The sequence below is a fragment of the Halyomorpha halys genome, unplaced genomic scaffold, assembly GCF_000696795.3.
Source record: "Halyomorpha halys isolate HHAL.00 unplaced genomic scaffold, Hhal_1.1 Scaffold1747.1, whole genome shotgun sequence".
NCBI classification, from domain to species: Eukaryota; Metazoa; Arthropoda; class Insecta; order Hemiptera; family Pentatomidae; genus Halyomorpha; species Halyomorpha halys.
The window spans coordinates 162939-185545 of NW_027106593.1; the positions used below are offsets into that span (position 1 = coordinate 162939).

Here is a 22607-nt window from a genome sequence, read left to right on the forward strand (position 1 = left end):
TCTCATAATACTACATATTTAAACAACTTTCATAATTCATCTCATCTTTGGTTGGAAATACAACAAATGTTGACATTCGTCCAACAATTAAATAACGAGTATAATTTTATAAATTTAGATGAATCAATAACTATTAAAGCAATTAATTCATTTTTATAATGGACATTATTCAACAATCTGATTAATTGTTGTTATATAACAATTAATGATACTACAAAACCAATGTAGAACAACAAATCTCAGTAAGACGCCAAGAAATTAAGATAGCATTACAACAAAAACATTCACGAGCCTTCCATAAATCGAAATACTATTACTACACAACAAAATATATTTTAGCAATACAGGAATACTTTTCTTTTTATATCTTAAAAACCATTTTGCCAAAAAGGAATGTTAAAAATCAGTAAAGGTATATTTCATTTAAGAACGAGTTTTAACAACTTATAGCTCAAGTTCAAATACAGTTTCAACAACCACGAGGGAGTTTGATATGATGGAATGTGGCGTGGTTTGATGTTGAAGTGGTCACGCGACGAGGAAGAAGTTAATGACCAATGTCACTGCCACTACGATGAGGGGCGAGGAGGCCAAGTCAGCCGATGAGTACAAGGCTCGCACGTCTTCCGGTAGGAATCGGATCCGACCCTCCAATGCCGGGAAGATCGGCTGCCGCTTCACCATGTAGCTCCTCACAGCCTCCAAGTCGTTCCAATCTGGATAAAATATAAATAAATCAAATAGTAATTATGTTAATAAATAAAAATATATAATGAAAATAACATATAAATATTCAGATTGTAAGTTCTGAGTCCTCCTCACCCCCTCTATACATTCCACCTATATATACATTTTACCACTCTATACTCACCCCCTCACACCATTACATTTACAATATCTATCAAACATATACAAATATTTGTATAAAAATAAATTACTCGGTCACCATACATTTTGATCTTGACTTATTTAATTAAAGCACTAAAGAACATAATTTTAAACGAGAGTCTGGATGTCCTGTGGCTTGTAAGAAAGAGCTCATTGCATCGGGAATTAGAAATGGAATTAATAGCCTACTTCATCAAAAAACGGTTCATAAAATTCTACTTCCAGTTGACGGCAGTTGAAGGAGCAATAACTTGCGACTTGGGAAATCCAACTTCATCTAGAAGGCTGTAGCCAAGGGTCCTACAAGACATCATGCATTTTATATTTATCGATTCTATTGTTGTCATCACTATTTTTTTCTCTTTGTTTTTTCTCAAATTAATTTTTTCTTTTCTATTATAAGTCATTTATTTGTTTTATTAATTCTATAAAAGTAATTGTTTTGTTATTAACTTTTTTTTCTCACTCTCTTCTTAAGAATTATTATTTTTTATCTATTAATTTTATTTACGTATATTTATTCATTTTATTTAATATTTATAGCATTGTATAAAAAAAACAAAAATAATAAAACATATGTTACATTAACCATGTAAGGCCCACCATTCCGTTCTGGTATAGAACAAAAAGAAAATAATGAAAAAACGAGGTTTATAAACGAACCAAAGTGAAATTTTATTAGCTAAGTAATTCATTGATTTTTAGCATATTTTATCGGTCCGGTAATCCAATTTCGATTAAATTTTCAGTATCTATTATATCAGATGGTTAAACGTATTTTTCTTTCGCATGAAACGCATTTAACTTGGTACACCCATATTTTTAAAAAAGACTCCTCTGGTTCGGTCCGAATTTGGAAAAAAAAGTTGGAAGTTTAGTTAAGAAATCGGTTAATATAACTTTTCAAATTCCATTCACTACTTTCCCTTTACTATGTCCAAAAGTAATTATTTTTCTTTGCACCAATGTTTCAAATACACCCCCTCTCGTATATTTTATTCTCAAATTACACATTATTTTTTATTAAAAACAGAAATAATTAACTTTATACCCAGCCTCCGAACCATATGAATTATTTACTTATGATTAATTAAATAAATTTAAATTTCCTTAGGGATGAGAGGTATAGATCCCCTGTAAATCATTTCTGATAATATTTTTGTTTTTCCCAACAAATTATCAAAAACAGTAAAATGTAACAATGAAACACCCATTTTCTAATATCATTATAAAATGTCCAGAAAGTTTATTAATAATATAGGTAAAATTATATTTATAATTACATGTATGGATTTCAAACCTTATTGGTGTATTATATGAATGGATAATAACTACGGTTATTTGTTTACAAGAACGTATCAACATTCTGGTATATAAAAGATCTTGCAAAAATAAATAAAAAATAACAAGCATTGGTTAGTAAAGTCAACCTATCAGTCTAGTCGGACACATTCTGAGACGGGTTGTAGAACACCCATTATAAAATAATAAATTATGCAGTTGTAATCCTATAACGTATAAATAAATTTTCTATTATTATATGTACAATAATAATAAAAAAATCACAAACGACTGTACATTCGAAAAAAAAAACAATAAATAAAAGTATTTTATGATCGATCGTCAGTACATCAAATACACGCAAATATTATTATAACTTGGAAATACTAAATCATCGTCGTGGATGCTACTGATTAATGAATGACTTAGACTTACGAAGCATTTCTATCTTGACTCCAGGAGCTTCGAGGAACTGGGAATACTCGTCCCCACCTTGGGCTATGTACTCGGTGACCAGGATGCTGTAAGTGTCGTTGAGCCTGAGAGGGCTGTACGATGGGACAGTGCATGCACCGCAGAGCGCTTCCACGTGGGTCACTCTAGAGCCTGGTGCATGCTCCAGATCGTAGGTGACACGGAGACCTGAAAAAAGGAAACAATAAATAATATTTAATAGTAGTGTTTTCCTCTATTTAACGATAGCGGTTTCATTAACTGTTTAAGCCCAGAGTATGATCGTGGTGTAGGGGCTTAAGGATTGATTTCCCAGGTTTATAAATAAACATAAGTAAAGAAGTGGCGTTTTATCTTTATAGGGATGATATCTTAATAATGACCTATCTTGAAAAATCTAAAATGAAAAATTCTCCTGGGGCATATTTTAAACACATTCGATATAATGCAGGTAGTTCTAAGATGATTAAAATATAATTTATATTATTTTTCTAAGCTTTCAATAACGCACTGAATATGATACAAAATAAGATGACCAAAACAAATACATCTTCATAAATAAAGATGTATATAAATATGAAAATCTTCCTCTGTGACACTTACTGCAATTGTAATCGAAGGGCTCTTTGACTGTGTAGTAAAAGACTGAAATCTTGTTAAAATTCTACGGTAAAGAAATGTTGCCCGATCATGTGACAAAAGTGAATGTATAGTAATACTTGGAAGCACTTTTTTTTCATATAGTACTTGTATATTACCCGTTATTTAGGAAGAGGTAAGGAACAGACGCCTAACTCTACGTCGATGTTGTACCAGGAATAGTTCGACCGTTTGTGCAAGAGAAGTATGAACATCCGCCAAGCAAAGAACTGAGCAAAAAACTGAGAGCAATTTGAGGGTCCTATTTAGAAGCTCCTCTACGCTAGACAGTAATGCACGACCCAGTGAGGCTAAATTAAAGCTATTTGAAATTAAAAATCATATCACAATGTTTCTACAATATGTGTGCTCAGTAGAAAAAGGGCTTTTCTATGAAAAAAAAATTAATACAACAATCACTTTCTCTTCATTGGTAAGGATTTTACGAAATCAAACCGACTGTCAAACTTAAATCGTTATGATGACTTATCTTGTGACATCCAGCATTGAAAATCAATTATTATTATTATTATTTTATGGGCAACAGGCCTCGCACGACGTATTAGGAAATATATCGTATTTCCACACGATGAATTTACTAATACATCGCGCGCTTATTGACGTGATTTTTTTTCTCAGGATGGGTTCGTCACTCTCACGCCTATTTTTTGTGAGTGCCACCCATTGACTAACGGGCCTCACAAATGCCCGGAGGGAAGTTGTCAGTGAGTTTTGCATTATTTTGTGCTTGTAAAAAGGCCGGGTGGGACCGGGGATTAGATCTGACAACCTGTGGGTTGGTAGACTGGCGTGTTACCACACTACTATCGCTGCCCCCGGTATATTTTTTTCTTTTAATTGTGATAGCCGGTCCTCATAAAATATACGAATATCACAGAGACCCGTCTAATATAAAGCATTGAAAATCAATACCCACGTTAAATTAGGGCAGATTTTCTATATTTTTATAACATATAATGATTTTTTATAAACATAAGGGACCTCGTTGGCACTGTGGTAAGGTATGCTACAAACTCCAAGAATCCGGGTTCGAATAGGGTTGGGCAGATAATTAGTTTATGATACACTGTAGCCTTAAGTCAACCCAGTGGGTTCTGGAACACTTCTGAAGTTCATTCATTCTCCTAAGTTGGGCACTCTTGATTGGGGTCTGAAAATCTGACGGTTTATCGTGATCTTGAAAAAATCACATCCATATATAACCGTTGTTATAAGAACAATACTTCATTAGTAAGTGTCAGTACTTACTAAGGAAGTACTGATAATTACTAATGGGTTCAGACCCATGACCCTTCATGGGTCGCTGAGGTTCACAAGGTTATAAATATTAATTCAAAGTTTATAGTATATACTTATATTGCAATTCCAGTGAACATTGTTACCGGTCAGATGATCTTTTCCAACTGCGGTATAAATGGCCCATGAACCAGAACAAATTCAGCATGCCAATGCTCTTAAAGTTTTAATTATGATGATGTCGCTAAGACGAATAATATTAAAATACAATATTTTACCTGACATTTGGAGGAAGCTGCCAGCGCCCCTCATCAATACAGGATCGTACCGCCTCACGCTGGTTTCAAGGACATCCTTCAGAACCTCACCACTAAGTATTACCCTTGACATGGGGTTATCGAATGGTATAACTGTGAGTAAATCTCCTTCAGAAATTCTTCCTGTGAAGAAAAACAATTAACTTTATATATTTTTTTGAATTTCCAGTAAATAATACAAAAAACACGTTTTCCTGTTAATCACATAATATTTGCATAGACTGAAAAAAAAGTCAAAATAATAAGTTAAAAATAAACTAATTAAAATCAGTAATAATTATTAATGGGCTCAGATCAAGTTTGAAAAATTATTATAAAAAAAAAAAAACAGGTGTGCCAAATCACATATAACTGATCTTTAAACACCGAAACTTCTGAACGAAATCATAGAATATTTGCCGTACAATCGTAAAGGCAAATAAAATCGTTAAATATACCAAACGTTTGACTTATTCTTTTATCAAACATAAATATGGTATATGCGGACCAAGAAGATACTTAAAAGATTTTTCATTTTATTTTTTACATAAGTGTTAAATGATTTTCTTCCTTATAAAAAAACTGTTTTATTTAAACTGCTAGTCCCTGACAGAATTTATTGAACACCAAATTTACCTTATATAAACAATGATAAGTGTAATATTTTGAGAAAAACCTACAGGAGGTAATAAAATGCAAACAAATCTTTCAAACTTGACATATCAAGACCCGCAATGTGGGAGCAATAATCATAAAAGGAAGTCGTCAACGAGAATCTTTATTGGAGTCTTACAGCCTTATGTAATTAAGGGAGGGCAATTAGGCTTTATAGAGGGTTTATCAAGAAATATTTTTTCTTTTAATTGTGATAGCCGGTCCTCATAAAATATACGAATATCACAGAGAGTCGTCTAATATAAAACATTGTGATTTATTTAACTATAATAAAAATCATTAAACATTAAACATTAATTTATTTATGTGTCTAAAATCGTTGGCCATTTTTAGCTAAAATTTTTATTTTATTTGTACCCAACGGCAGTCAAGTAACAAGAATGATAATATGTTTAGGTATTTCTCCAAATGATTTTCATGTTTGATAACTCACATAAATCTGTGAGATCTCTTGTATCTTTCGGAACAAATGAGCTCAGAATATTGGTGGAAATATATTAAATGAAGTATTGTTGTCCATTGTAGGTGTGTAAACATTTTATGAGTAAACTACTCAACCGGTATTTAAGTTCGACGGTTTAAATTATTCAGTGATATATATTCAATGTATATCAAACATGTTTATTATAATTTAAGTACTCTCAGTTCTTTAGTCGTTTCTTATCACATCATGTCTGAGCTCATAATCTTTTTCTTTGTTAAAATATAAAATAATTTAATTTATAGCAATACCAACTGTTAAATCGTATATCCTTCCTTCGAAATTCTTGCTTACGTAGTAAAACTGCCATATCACTGCTTTGATAGAGGCATATCTAATATCTTTATTTATTTTTTTTTGGAATTTACAACTGTATAACAACAACAAATAAATTTGATGTCGTTTATGTTACAATGATATCCATCTTATTTTCAGACGCCCAGAAAGACTATCAGGGCTTGTAGTGGAAGCGAGATTAGAAACATGGATTTAGGTAATTAGGAAGTTTATCCTGAAAGGAATTATATCTGGTTCAAATCAGCTACATATGGAGCATTGAGGTCATTATAGATGAGTTTATTTGTGTCAAAGAAGAATTAAGGATTTTAGATGGTATTGTAAATACGAGAGGAATTCGATGGTTTAAGCTCAACTCCATTAGCCCAAATAGGCATTACTAGGATCATTTCAAAGAGTCTTCTAATCAATTGGAATTTTAGACTGTTTTTCAAGTAAGTGTTGTAATAGTCGATACCGACGACCAGTTTCATGTATTTTCTTTGAGTTTTGTGTTAGGATTCCGAGATTGTCGTTTGTAGTCCTAGGCAGCGTATATGATCGGTGAGAATAAGTGAAGTGTTACTAAAAAATTTTGTAGGGCAGGACATCAATCGAAGAAAGGTTAAAGCGATTTTATGTGATTAATTGAAGATTATTTTAATTCTCCAAGTTTGACATCATTCCTCAAGGATCGTCCTGTGGGATTGGGTATTTTGGTATACAAATGGTGGGTCACTATTTCAGTTAATCAGCATCACTGGATAGCTACCACTATTGCATTTTACAAAGAAAAAAATTATTTTATTTTTATTTCAACAGATTTTGAAGAATGTAGATGGGGTTTCATTCCTATTAAGGCTCCTAGACTACCAATACTAATATACTTAAAATATATAAAAATAATAATAATAAAAAAAAAGTTATTATCAGATCTGCCACTATTTAAGAAAACAGGAATATCTACTTAAACGCATCGCTGAATGGTTAGTAAAGTTAACGACTATGAATATTGAAACTGATCCAGTAGTCGAGTTTCTTCCACTACACCTTCAGGCACCTCGCATTTTCATTCCGTCCTTTGGATCTGTGGGTGTAAAGCCCAGAATTTTTTTTTTTAATTCATTTAGTATTGTAATTCGTTCATCTACTACACCCACTACTATTTTTATAGATAAGGACTTCACTAACAATCCACTTATTTGTTAAATTGGATCCCCTCCAGACGGCTAAGATAATACTTTTTTAATTTAATCATTTGTTTTATAAAACCTCTGAGAAATGCATATTTCGTTTCTAATGGAAATTGGTTTTCACTTTGTTGTTTTCTGAAGAAAAAAAAATTATTCACATCATTATATTGCTTTTCTATTCAATGGTAAGCAGATTTCTACATTCTCGTAGTTTTTCTTTTTAGGAAGTCTGGTAAGTCAATTTCAATAAATTATTTTGAGGTTAAAACTTCCAATTTGAATATTTTATTCAAATATTATTATGATTATTTACATAAGTTAGAATTAAATATTCAAATTGTAATTTTTAACCTCCAAATTTTATTGAAAGTTTGTCTTAATCGTTTCATGCAATAAATTAACTCACATTATGAAATAAAATTTCATGTGTGAGAAAATTTGAATTATCTTCAAGGTAAATGATTCAATTAACAGTGTTTAAAATGTGCTTTTTTTTAAATCCTTAAAATTTATTATTATCATTTTCATAATATGCTAACCTATTTGTCCTGCAGATATACAATCTGACATGGATGGGTAAAATTACTACGACAGTAAAACAACTACTAAGGCACATATTTCAGTCAACAAATGAAATGACCTTACCCCTGGATTCAATGAGTGGTATGGAAGTCCGAATCGACCCTCCGTTCATGATGCTTATGGGTGCGTTGGTCCATTGATGCGAGGTCGGGCCTTTGGTTTGGGCATGCTGCAAATAACGTGTATGTTTAATCTATGCGAATAGAAAGTTTTAATCGTACGATAACATTTAAAAAGTTAATGGAATGTTAATTATATGTACCTTATTTAATTTATTTTTTTTTTAGTTGTTATTTTTGAATTAAATGTTAATTTTTTTTTTTAACTCTATGTGGAGGAAGTAGTAGGCTTTAAAAGTATCTCGAGGATTTCTATTATATATTTATTTTTTCTGAAAAATAGAAAATATCTTATTTACGTTTTAAAACTCCCTTTAATAGTTTCATCTTTAACGCCAATTAGTTTATTAAACAATCATCATAGAAATGAAGCGAAATTTATTCCAGTTAGAGAAAACCTACCTAATAAGCAGGCGTTTTTGAATGCAACATATAAAATATATTAAAAGTTGCCAAAAAAATAGCAGTTACATTTTGCATAATTTTCTGCGTGGAATTATTTTTTATATAGAATCTTTGATAAACATAACCTTAAGTAGACATTAAATTATTATTAGTATGAACCCTAATACTCCATAACTTTTTAGAAACATTAATAACCCCACTTCCCTAAGCTGGTTGAGATTTTTTTTGTAAAGGAATGTTTTGAAAAAGCTCTACAAGACCAATCCAATTAAGCCCTATATTTTGAGGATAAAAGCAATTTAAGCCTTTGAGCGGCTTTCGGTATTTATTTTTTATTTTTGGAAACACCATTACAACTTATTTTCAAAGTTTCAATGTGACCCCGTTCAGTAACAAATTTCCCTGGGATACTTACATAGTCAACAATGGCATCGGCGATGAAGTTGCCGAGGTTGCATTCTTTGTCCCTGCAATCTCCCACGAGATCGACCAGGCTGCTTGCCACTTCTTCGTCAAGAATCACAGTCATATTTTGTTTCCAGCGGAGTATTTCAGCCACTAGTGCAGGATCTAAATAGAACAATAGAAACGTTATTATTTTTTTAATGAGTTTAGGAAGATAACATACGTATTAGGGTGATATATAGAGATTACTTTAGGTAATCCTCATCTTTGAGAGGTTAATTTTAGGTAGTCGTAGATAGAAGATTCATTTCGTGGGACCACCACGAAATAAATATTGACTGACCGACCTTGGTAACGAATCCACATAATTCTAACGCTAAGTTTATTATCTTTATAGTTAATTGCTATCTTTATTGTTAATAAACATATAATTTCAAATCATCATCTATTACCATTTTAATATAAGATCCATTAAATATATTAAAAGAGATTTTATGAAGGCATATATAAACATTCGAGCTAATAAGTTCTATTTATCAATATTGCTTTACTAAATAAATTAAGTATATATTTCTTATTTATAAGTCCTGAATCGTTACATATATAAAATGTAAAAGCTAGTTCTATGACCAAAGTATAAAAGTTATTTTTATTTATTCTAATTGTTTCTATCTAATTCTCTGTTTCTTTTTTTTTAATAGTTTCTTTATTTTATTGGGAGTTATGCTGGATAATTAGCAGCTTAACTGTGTTGAGCAGCGATTCGTAATTTAATGAAGGACTTTAATCACAAGTTTTAATTCATTATTTATCATTTAAATTCAGTGAAAACTTTCAATTTTTTCCTACAATTAAAAAAAAGTTCACATTTGTACTTTCTAATTATAACTGTCAAATCTCATTGAATGAATAAATTTCTCTCTATATAATTTCCTAAGAATTCATAATCAAGTAGGAAGGGGTTACCGTAATAAAGACAGGAAGTCAAACATTATGAAAGGAGCCCGGTAATCAATGAAGAGGATAGAGGAACGATAAAAATGCGTGTCATATCCCAAGAATTCAGGGATGCAGTTTATTGGCTGTTGAGGAATCTCGTTTAACAACAGCCTCTGCTCAAAATTTAATCAAGTTAAGCCTATCGTCATGTCGTAGTCCTGCTATGTCAGAACCGTTTGTTACCCTGCAATGGGAATAAACGTTTATCGTAAAATGCTAAATATTTTATTTTTTTACAATAAAATCTATTAGCACATCAATTTCTACTTAGGATAGAAGATACTCTTTATAATTTTTCTATAATAATGATTTTTACATAAACATTTTAAAAATCTTTTAGCTTTTGATAATATATAACAGTTATACCTGTGGTTAAAATCGACTTTTTTTTCCAAAAATTATCATGCCATGGTTTTTTGTTTTTTTTTCTGGATAAATAATGTTTACGCTTCTCATACTTTGACATATAAGTACATTATTTTTGAGAAATAAAAATTCAAAAAATGTTAATTAAAAAAAATTAAATCATTATATTTGAAAGAAATAGGTTCTTATTTATGCTACGTTTCTGGCTAAACCGTTAAAGGCAGGGGAGAGATTTCCAGAAAACACATTAAAAAATGTATCCCAGACCCCTCCCCAGTTATGGTATGCTAAATATTATTATGGATATTCGTTATATTTTGGATTTTTTTTTTTTTTAAAGTTGCCGTTCACCAATTTACTTAAAACTAAGCCGGGGATACATAAAACGGTGACATGTAGGGTTCTCAATCTGAAAAATTCAATTTAAGTTCCGGACCTTAAAATAACATTTGGTTCATTAATTTAACTTGTTTGTGTATTACTTTATAAATTATTTAAAAGTCATATTTTAATTGATCAAACATATGGGCAAAATTATGATAAATATACCGCTACAGAGACGATAGAATTGAGGTTTTATATTCAGTTAATAGATTCTAGTGATTTTTTTGATTGCTACTAAAAATCACCTTGTTGTAAAACACTTATTTTTATATGAACACATTTTTAGGCGTGAGTTTTCGTCTGCCATAGGACACTTATTTTATAATTCCTTCGGTAAAGATTATATGAAATTCCTTCAAGTGACTTTTTTTCATCCATACGAACCTAAGTCCCTAGAACGTTTGTCCGATTTTATCCTTTTGTCAGAAGCGAGTTTTAAGTAATGTGACTTGTTAGTCTAACTAATAGGCTCATTGCTTATGCAGACTGGAGAGCAGGTGTGTCGTAGCGTGAAAGTGATGTGTTGTGATTTGTCCTGGTTAAATCTTCTAAAGTTTGCACCTGAGTATAACTGCTGTATTGTAAGCCAGTCAGATAAATAACACCAGGGACATCTGTTTAATTACTTGCTTTCGTGAAAAAATATACAAGGTTTGTAGAATTTCAAATGATTATGATTTTTTTTTCTTTTTACTATATTTTATTTTAATTTCATTATTGAAATTAAACTAAATATCTTAATAAAAACTTTATTTTAACTAACCTTGAGGTTTGGATGAGTCCAATAAAATCGGATTGCCTGTCGCCGAGACCAAATTGTATTGATCGTCGAATTCCAAGACCAAATGGCCAAGATATTTTGTGTAACCATAGGCTTGTACAACGGGAACTTTCTTTCCTGAAGCCTGCGTCACCATATGAGGGTACGTCGATTCCGGAACTTCCGTATCTGGAGGTGTACCTTTTAAAGAATAATAAATATTTAGATACTAAATAATAAAATATTTGGGTTAGTATTAACACAAAATAAATAAAACACTAATTATGACAGAACATGCACAAAGAACCTAGGTAATGTTTAATAATGTTGTGAAGGTTCGATTAAATACTTTGTTGGCAAGAACTAGCTCGTACAGTTTGTTAAAAACTATTTCATTCAGGAATATTAAAACTTCATCCTATTTCACAAAAGAAGTGTGTTGGGAGTTGAAAAAAAAAGCATACATATACAAACGTATAATTTTGTTGCTTAAAGGAATCAATAAAATTACTTCAAAAAAACATCTTGAACCTGATTTTTATTTTTCACTTGGTTTACAATAATTTATAAATTAGTATATAATACCCAGACTGTTTGTATACTCATAATTAGTCTGAATGGTTCCTTCAATGCATATTATTTAGTTTTCAAGCGTTCCTGATTGTTAAACATATGCTTTTTTTATATATAAATTGTTTTAAAATAAAAATTCATTCAAATATGTTGGATTTCTATCAGTGGATAGATTCTCCACGTATCTGCATAATTTCATTGTATTACTTACATAAAATTTTCTTGTATGTAACGAGATTGTAATTTTTGTTACTTAACTAATTACAAAACCGTAGAGAGTTATAACAACATTGTTGATAAAAGTTAATACATAAAAATAATTAATTGTTAAAGATTTAACATGAAAATGTATTTTTCTGTTGAAGAATTTTAATTTAAAATTTAAATAATCTACTTTGATCAAATATTTAAATGTACAATTCTATAAAGCTATGCATTTTTTGAAAGCTGATTCGAATTTTCAAGTTTAAGTAAATAACATTTATTGATTTTTTTTTTAGTGTTATCTCTCACGTTTCCATTTTACAAATTAAGTTTCAGCAGTAAATAAAAAGCACTAAAGGAAAATATTTTCAATTTAAAAGTGATAATAAAGTCCGTGTCTTCTACCAAATCGGAAAAGAAGCTACTAGAACTATATTGTACTGAAAAACAAATAAGAGTTGTCGAAAAAATTCCAGAGCGGGCTTTTCCACACAGTGAATTAATAAGCTCTTGGATTTTATAGGCAAATACCATCAACATTCCTCCATCTCAAAACAGGCTACAGCGGATTATAGAGGGTGCAAACAGGAATTCTAATCATGGCCGAAATTTAACTGCCACAGTGAGTACGATACAGCGTCATCAAGAAGCATTCCATGTTCTCATGGTTTTCTTAGTTAAACCTTTTTAAAACAATAAAATGAAAAGGCTATACGTGATCAATTTTATTTGATTATTATTTTTATGACATACTGAAGTAATAAAAGTACTCAATTCCAATCATACTCAAGTTTATTTTTATTTTTTTTATATAACACCGTATGTTTTTTTCTATTTCCTCAATTAAACTTTCTAAAAACTCTGTGCTGAAATAAAGATTTTTTTTAGAAACTGAACAAAAGATTAACTAACTGTTATTATGGAGTGATTCGTTGATATAAAAATCTGTTTATGAAATTGGCCTATAGTTGAAAGATTTTTCAGCTCGAAGTTAATGGGGCAGAACATCAAACAATTTTATCAGCCGATACCGAACCGTTTGACGAATCCACTCAACTAGATCCTCATAGCAATGGAGCAATCGACTAAACTGGAAGTAATAAGAATCTTTCAGGAGATGAAACAATCGGAATGTTTTATTACCACATTGATCGCATTGAGTATCAGTTTGCTGACAATTATAAATTCATTCCAAGTACGAACGCTTTCGACGGCTAATTAATGCGCTGTCATCATCAGGAGATATTCTTGTCTGCCCCAACCTCGTTACAGAATTCAACCAATAGGAAAAAAAAATGGAATTGTTTTAATTGGGAATTATTGATCACTGTCCCCACTCCCGTATCGTCAATAAAAAATATCATGAGCGATCCTCCCTCCCAAATCAAATGCCAAGGAAATAAATTTAGATATCAAAGTATTTAACTTTCAAATATGCAACAACAAACAGTGTACTCGTACCGCATACGAAATTATATTAATACGAAGCATTTAAAACACATAAGATTAGGCCGTTTTGAATTTTTGATACGTTGTTTTGGTTAGGATTGACATTTAAATCTAAATTTACGACCTCGAACCTAATCCTTTATTGTATTCTAATTGGTATTTAATTAAAAACTTCAAATGGATTGGATTGGCCAAGGAGAGGTGACCTTGTACGAAAAAAAAAATGAAGTTACCAAGGACTGGGATGCTCTTACCTTTGGACTAATAAAGATAAAAATAAGGGGGGGGTGATGTCATTGAAATAAATAAACTTTATATACCTTAAAAACAGAAGTAGTTAAATTGCTCACCCATCAACTATATCTTTTTCTATCTTATTTATATACTGTTTATGCTAATTTAATCAGTTGTACTTAATTACTATGTTTTTTTTTTACAATTTATATCTTCAAACTGAGTCATCTCATTAACAATCTTTTTTATTAATGTTGTGACCTAATTATTGTCTATGAGTAATTAAATTACATATTATCATGATTAAAATATTAATAATAGAATACTGAATTCATTTAGTAAAACATGACGAATACTAGGTATTATTATCAGACACAAATTATTCTTATACAATTTAGTGAGTCATCTTGAAAAATATTTGCAAAATCCGTTAGACGTAATAAAGTTCAATTCACGCTCAAAACAAAGTCTGCTAATGTCAATTTAAATTAGTTTAGTATTTATCGGTGGTAGAAGGATTTCCCAAGACATTCGTCAAAATAAAGTCATAAAATTGTTAGTTCTAGTTTTTAGAAGAATAAATAAAAATAAAAATGCCATTTTCTTTTTTTTTTTTTAATCTTAGGTACTTGAATGTACAAAGTTGTAATAAGGACTCAAAATTTCGCTAATTTACTACACTTTAAAAAAGGTATGGATAATGTTTTGTTTTTTTGTTTTGTGTTTTTACGGTGAATGATTTTCAAGATATTGAGAATAGAATAAAAAAAGGAACTAAAGCTTTAGAGATTTTTTTTTTAAACCGATAGTCTGTCGAGGACATAAATTTACCCTTAGAATTGAAAAAAAAAATTAAAAATTCAATGAAAATAATTTTTTTTTAAGCATATACTAATTTAAATAATTAATTGTGTATAATTTTCATAAATGTTTGGTTTCCTTCGCCTTTTCCATGCTGATATGTCACAACCTGATTGACTATCACTTGCCCCTCCTAGGTTTGATCCTGTGTAAGCCCTTGTGTAAATATTTAATTAAATGAAAAATATTTATTGGAATTTACTAATAATTTCACCAAAATCATTTTTTACGGGTCATTATGAACATAAAACGACCAAGCCATTTCAAGATTTATCTCGGACATTAAATGAGCAAACTCCTCATCGGAGAAATGGAAAATCACGAAACTTTGTAATATTAGAAATTTCACGGCCAATAACTAAGTTTACGGTACACCAGAGCGAATCTTAATGGAACACTATTATTAAGACATTTTATCTTAACAACACTGAATAATCTATGGTTTTAAAATCCTACAAAAATAATATTTTTTTCTTTAAATAGTTTTAACTATTAAATGCAATCTCTGTTTGATTATTTTAATTGTAAAACGTGTTAAATATATGATTATAACTATTTTCAATGTAAAACTTTAGAAACTTAAAATTTATTAAAAATATTCATTTTTTATAGTTACAAAGTAATTACATTATTATTTTTTTAAACAGCGATAATCAACTAAAGTAGCTATTAATGGTTTATTAAACTTTAATTTGAAATTTGTAAATGTCCTTTGCCTGATTTATTTATTGCGATTCGACATCTTATATAAATTCAAATCACCATTATATTCAAACATTATATATGTCAATAAAAATAATCAAGAATAAACTAACTATTAACAGTTTTATATACATATAACAATATGTGCCGATTTTTCATTACTGAAAAATTTATTTTCAGTATTTTACAATAAGTTCTTAATTTGGGAATTGGTCGTATTTTCTATATATATTAGTCCCCTTCCATACCAATCTACTATATTATTAGTACTATATTAAGTCAAAATATAGTACTAATACAATTTCATTTTTTTATTATTACAGATTTTCATACAAAATTCTTAATTGACAAATACCTACCTCTAAATTATTTTAGACGTCGTTTGAATGAACGATATAGAAAGGGCACGGCAACCAGAGAACACGTTTTTAAAAGTTTTATTCACACTTCTATCATGGGACCTCAAAAAAAATAAAATAACAATAGTGAAGCAAGAGCATTAGTTTATATCACGCAAAAATCAGACGAACTATTTGATTAGCATAATACGTATTCGATTGATCAGATAAGTGTAATCTGAGAAATTCTATTTTTAATTACAAGAAATATTTTCGAGGTCGTTAATGTTGTTCGGTATTTAAAGAATGCTGACATATATTCATTTTTATAATGGCATCATGCCATTTTTTTTTTTTTTACTAACAAGGACGTAAAAAAATAATGGTAGTGTTTATTTAAGAATTTTATACAACGATAAGCTATGTATTACTTTACAAGCAAAACACAAGGCTATTAAAATCTGGATCATTTTTAGTATTGCACATTTTCCCAATAGAGGAATATTCAACTAGAGCGGGAAATAAGTCTGTCGAAATAATGAAATCGATTCATGGTCGAACAGTCAACCACTGTTTGATAGCGAAATAAATGATTATAGAGACACGAGTGAAATTCATCTATGAGAGACAGAAATTGCCTAAGCTATTAATTGATTTGATGTCAAAATATTGATTTTACTGAATAGAAAATAAATTGTTGTAGGTAGCTAATTCATAAATCACAGTGTAAGTGTTTAATTTGTTTCTTTTGATTACAACAATTAATTTGCTCAGTACTTATTTCTTTCAGAACCATTTAAATCGATAAAATGTGCCAGTTGTAAGAAAATTTTCTTTTAAGTAATAATGACTTACTTCAGAAAATATCCCACTTTAATACTAAGCAGTTTGCTCAGATACTTACTATGTAAACGGTATTTGTTGGTTCGCACGTGACAACACCGGACATGAAAGTGTTAATATAATGGTTTTCTATTTTCATCATAACAATTAATTAGGGACTAAGTTTCGACAAAAAACGAAAATAAATCAGTGATAGATCTTTTAGTAATATTACTATTGTAATATTATCTTACCAAGTATCCGGGTGTGATATAAAAAAAAGATATATCATGATATAAGAAAAAATATTAAAACGAACCAAAATGAATCTTCCTGAGTGCCAACAATAAATAAAGAAGTACTTTTTATTTAATTATTTTTCAAAATTAAACTACGGATACGGGCACAAGTTTATTTAGGTAGAAATAGCACAATATCCCAACCAATAGAACGAACTATTAGGCAATTCCACAACATCACTAAGACATTGCCGTTCTCTCCTAAGTAAATAAATAAATTCAAGATTCACATGACAAAATCTATATTAAACCTTATAATTAATACATTTTATACATTAAATCTTCATGGGTTATAAAAGCACAGGTTTATTTTATTTATTTGTAAATTATATTACGAACAAACGACTCAAATATGATTTTTTTTTAAATATGTAAGATATGATAACGCAGCACTATAGATTTCGTCTAAAACAATAAATATTTATGTACATACAAAATATTGGAATTTAATGACTCATTACAAATGTATATTGAAAAACATCATCTATTATTAAGCAGATATTATCATAATAAATATTTTATTAGCACAATGAAGCTAGTAGGGGCGACAACAATGAATATGAAACGACGAGGGAATAATATTATTTCCAGATTTATCCTGGACAACTTATTGAGTAACCTTCACACCGGAGAGAAGGAAAATTACACAACTTTATAATTCCAGGAACACAAATATTAACTCATTCAGGATTGAATCTATCACTAAATTCAGCTATCCTTTCCTGGGATTTCGGGCGAGTGATGCGTGTTTAGAATCTAATCTTCAACCTCTTGCCCAAGGATACTTTATTAATAAAGATATTTTATTTTTCAGTATTTTTTTTCCTTTATCGATCACTTTTTATCACTATCAAAACTCAGTTCTTAATCATTACCACTTATTAAGGTTTTGTTTCATTTCTATGTCCTTAAAATATATTTTCATAATATACTTGTATAAATTCAGTGTATCAGCTTTACTTATTGGAAGTACCTGTGTAAAGAAAGGTGTCTGAGTGACCTCCAACGACCACATCGACGTCTGGTACGTTTTCGGCTATTTCCTTGTCCATCTCGAAACCGGAGTGCCCTAAGGCTATGACTATCTTAGCTCCTTGTGCTTTAGCTTCTTTAGAAAGTTTCTGAAGTACGGGGATCTCATCAAGGAACTTGACAGGTCTCGGTCGAGCCAAGTACTAAATGAGGAGAGACACTTTAAATGTAAAATTTAAATATATATATAATGTAAAAAATAGAAATATTTGATTTCCTAGTGAGCAATACATACACTGGTCTTGGGAGTGAGATAGCCAATAATTGAGACGTTGACTCCACCAATGTTGAGGTTCCAGGACTTGTGGAGGTTGCCCTGGGCCAGGCCTGGAGTCAATGTGAGGTTGAGGTTGGCGGCCAGTGATGGTGTCTTCACAGTCTTCAGAAAGGGCTCCAGCCCACTCACCCCATCATCGAACTCGTGGTTACCCAGAGACTGAAAGATTTCGATCATTACATATGTTAATATGAAATATTATAATTTAAGATTTAGGTAAAAGAAAATTGGTTTAGCTTATCACAAATCAATCTGAGTTCTAACATAAAATAAGAAATGTTTCAATAATTGAAGTGAACCGAAAAGCCAACCAACGCCAAAAACAAATTGAATCAAAGATTAAATACTATATTAAGTAATTAAAGTAAGTAATTAAATACTATATTAATATTAAATATATTAAAGAACTAAATAAAGGATTACAGGTCCCCTGGTTAAAACAAAAATGTTAGTCATGATGATATAACTGTATCTAAAGCATACTAGAATACAGAAATGCCAAAGCAAATATAAGAGAAACTTTGGAAAAAATTTAAATATTTGATCTACGTGTTTCAGCTTATAAATGAAAAATATTTTAATAGAAATTATTATTTATACGACGATCAATAATTCATTTCAATGATCTTCCTCTTTTAAAAGAAAATTTATCAAAATGACTTATTAGACATATAAGAATATATAATGTAATTCTTTTGTCGGTATACATGAGAATGAATCTTGAATAGGTTTGTGACAATATTGTTGCAATAAGAATTTTATGACAAGATACATTTCTACTTATATAAGAACACATAAGGTAATGCGATCGTGCAAAATTTCAAATTCGAGTTTTTCATAGAAATATATGTTTTGAGGACCTCTGAATACAAAAAACCTTTAAGTCTAGCAAAATGGTCTGTGTTCTAGGCTAATTCAATAACGAAAAGTATTAGGGTACTGAATTAAAATATTTAAGGCGTATATATGCCTTGGATGCGACAGAGAAATTTCCAATTCTAAACGGAAAAACCCGAGACAGCCCGATTTTTCCCGATTGCATTACGGCTTCGTTATATTTTGTTGAACTGTTGTATACTTGATAGTATACATTCGTCATTCGCACCACAAGAAAACCTAAAATACGACTTTTCATAACGACAGAAAAATATAAAATTGTTTATTTATTTTTTTTCACAAAGACGACTTCAAGTCGTTCGCTAGTAAAATTTGTGTGAACCAGAATTTTGAGGGGGCGTTCAGCAAAGAAAACACAAAGTGTTTTCAAATGTAAATGTATTTTCAATGTGCGCTGAATTATATGTTCTAGATCTTCACAAGGCAAAGCCAAAACAAGATACCGTAAAACAAATATATAACAAACAAAGATGAAATATATTAAATAAATAACAGTAAAAAATATATAAAAATTTGTAATTGTATATAAAATCAAATAATTATTATATAAATCTATATAAAATCCTTTTGTTCCCAAATGTATTATAAAAAATGAATATCACAAGAATGAGATATGATTGAATATATAAAATTTTAAAAATGTATTTAAACAGTATTTCAAAAGTATAAGTAAAAATAAAGAAAATACTGAAATTAGATTTGTTAAGCAAATAATTATTTTACAGGTCATATTTACGCCTGAGATAAGTTACCTAATTGCGTTAATTTACGTAAATAAGCATAAAGCAGATCCAAATAATGAAAAGATCCTTTTTATTGTCTTGTTCAGTCATAAATCTATCTCAGGAGTGCCACTACGTGATCAACGTCACAGGTAAATTTTTTTTACTCAGCTAAGATATTTCTTACATTCTGTCTTGTGCAATTCACAAAATAATAGTGGAAAATTCCATTACAGCATCATTTGACAAATAATTGGATAATAAATTAAATATTCAAAAATTAAAAATTAATTTTATGTAAATTTATAAATCTTTTATAAATGCAATTTTCTGAAATTATCTGAATAGGATCTATTTTTTTATTAAATTATAAATTATTCTTCTGATATTTAGTGTCTTCTTTTGCTTACTCCTTTTAATATAAGCCTCGATATAATAAATTTAAAACATATAATGAAACCAATATTGCAAATAAAATTACTTTTCAAAAAAATTAATTTCCAAGTTGGAAAAGAGAAAAGGTTAAGACTTTGAATTTTGATGACCAGCCATCACTTAAATTTGCATAAATATGGAAATCGCTTCGGAGTTAATTGTATTGTAAATTCTTGCAAATGATGAGATATAACTCAAACAATAAAACAAGTATTGAATATAATTGTTAATAAAGAATAAAGAGGCTTTGAAAATAAAATTCAAAAATATATTCATTGAACAATCAGAAAACTTTTCTTATCTAATGAAAATTTGTCAGTATATTATATTTTATCAAAATTAAATCGTATAATTTCTTTTATATTTACGTACTGCTATGTGACCTTCACTACTTGAGACGTATGATCCTTCAAATTTCTAATAAATGCTTCTGATAAATAGAAAATTTACAGGCTAAATAAAAAATTCCTACATTTTTGGAAGTTATATTTAAATTATTTATGTTCATAAAATTAGAGTCAGGCTAATCAAAATCTTTCTTGTATCAGATTCGGTAATTCGTAGGACAACGAACTTTCTTTTTTTTTGTAAACAACTCGAGTGCCTTCTCTTTGCAAACACGAATCCTGCAACATTCTGATATTTTTATCCTGTTTTTGCCCGTTTTAATTTTTTCGATCTCCTAAAATCGAGGAACTGTGGTGAACAGTATTTTTGTGTGATGTCCCATTTAATTTATGCTGATGAATTATATAAGCTAAAATTATATAATCTCAGGTTTTTTTTCTGATTCATAAAATATAAAGCTAATTTTCGATCGTCAAATTTATGGTCGATATAGTTTACTTAATGTTTTAGACTAATCTCAGACCAACAGGTTATGATCTTTGCTCCTACAGATCAAAGATAGTTGACTGAAGAGATGCTGATTAAGGAAAATTTTCGCTTCGCTGCAGTTTCTCGAGGTCGGCAGGTGAACATGAACAGGAAAATGTTAATGAAGAAATAAATATTGATATAAAAATACCATGTAATATGAAAACAAATAAATGGTACAAAATATTTTTCTATAATTCTTTGTTATAACCGTTGGATGATGATAGGTTTTATAATATTACTATGTATGAACAATAATGTAAGGTAAACCTACATATAAATAAATGTTTTATTCATATGATATATGAATCATATCTGAATTACATCTCAAATTTATGAGGAAAAATAAAAAATCAAATAATTCAATAAAGTGATATTAATTATTTATTTATACATATTTCATCCTTTCAGAAATAAATATACAGATTAAAGGAAACAATATAGGCAAAGATATAATTAAATACGATCACAACACAGATAGAAGTAACCTGTTATTAACTAAAAAAAAAAAGAGACTTATACAATTTAGTAGTGTATCATTTCCTGAAGCCAGAGAATCACGTTTTCACACAATGGTTTAAAAAATATTAAAACGTTTGTGTGGTGCTGCAGTTTCATGAATTTAATTAGTTTTGTTTTTTTATGATGAAAATTACCTACAAGTAACAACACAAGTATTTTTATCGTGCAAATGATCACTGCTCCATTCATATAGGTCACAGGATGATTTTATAAAACCTAAAATGTTTCTATGTAATATAAGACCATTCTAGTGAATGGTCTATGTAACAATTTTTTTTTTTAATTTCGAATCGGTCCGGTAGTTTCTGTGATTAGCTGGTTGAAGCAGACCTAATATTACAGTATGCACAATCCACACTATTAGGTTTAGAGGCATGAAACAGTTTCATGTTCATTTCAAAATTGAATGACTATTGAACCTCTCCAAAACTACCAGAATTAAAAAAAAATATAATGTAAAATTTTGATGCTGAATTAGCTCATGCACTACAATTTGACCTTTGTAAAAAGCATTCCTAATGCCCAATAGACAGTTTTCAGGCAGTCTTTATTTTGTTTTCAAAATTCTTAAAATAGCTCAACAACAGGTGCCGAAATGTTACCCTCAAAATGAGCATTAAACGGACTCAATTTTTACATCAAATGACCAATTGATTTTCTTTTTGGGAATAATTATTGAAAGTACTCACTGAATGCCTTTCACTTTTAATATGTATTATGTAATGCACTGGAAATGTCATTTTTTTCCCTTATCGTTAAAAAACTAGATCGAAAATACTGATCTCCCAGATCGAAGATTCCCATTAGATAAATTATGATTATTTGTTTACTGATGTCTAATGCATAAGTTCATCAGGTCCAAAAGATTAAACTTTTTTCAAAAACAAAAGACTTCAAAAAAAAAG

The 22607-nt window shown here is 29.6% G+C and overlaps 1 protein-coding gene across 1 annotated transcript in view; it reads right to left on the bottom strand.

Moving 5' to 3' along the window:
• Window positions 1–264: 264 nt before the first annotated feature.
• Window positions 265–22607, bottom strand: part of LOC106690500 (snake venom 5'-nucleotidase) — a 56530-nt gene continuing 34187 nt past the window's right edge. The window contains exons 2-9 of the mRNA XM_014435936.3: window positions 18209–18409; window positions 17915–18116; window positions 11463–11660; window positions 8961–9115; window positions 8085–8190; window positions 4797–4958; window positions 2605–2811; window positions 265–716 (exon numbers count right to left, since the gene is read on the bottom strand). Coding sequence (XP_014291422.1) covers window positions 529–716; window positions 2605–2811; window positions 4797–4958; window positions 8085–8190; window positions 8961–9115; window positions 11463–11660; window positions 17915–18116; window positions 18209–18409 — 1419 coding nt within the window. The 3' untranslated portion in view covers window positions 265–528. The remainder of the gene's footprint in view (window positions 717–2604; window positions 2812–4796; window positions 4959–8084; window positions 8191–8960; window positions 9116–11462; window positions 11661–17914; window positions 18117–18208; window positions 18410–22607) is intronic.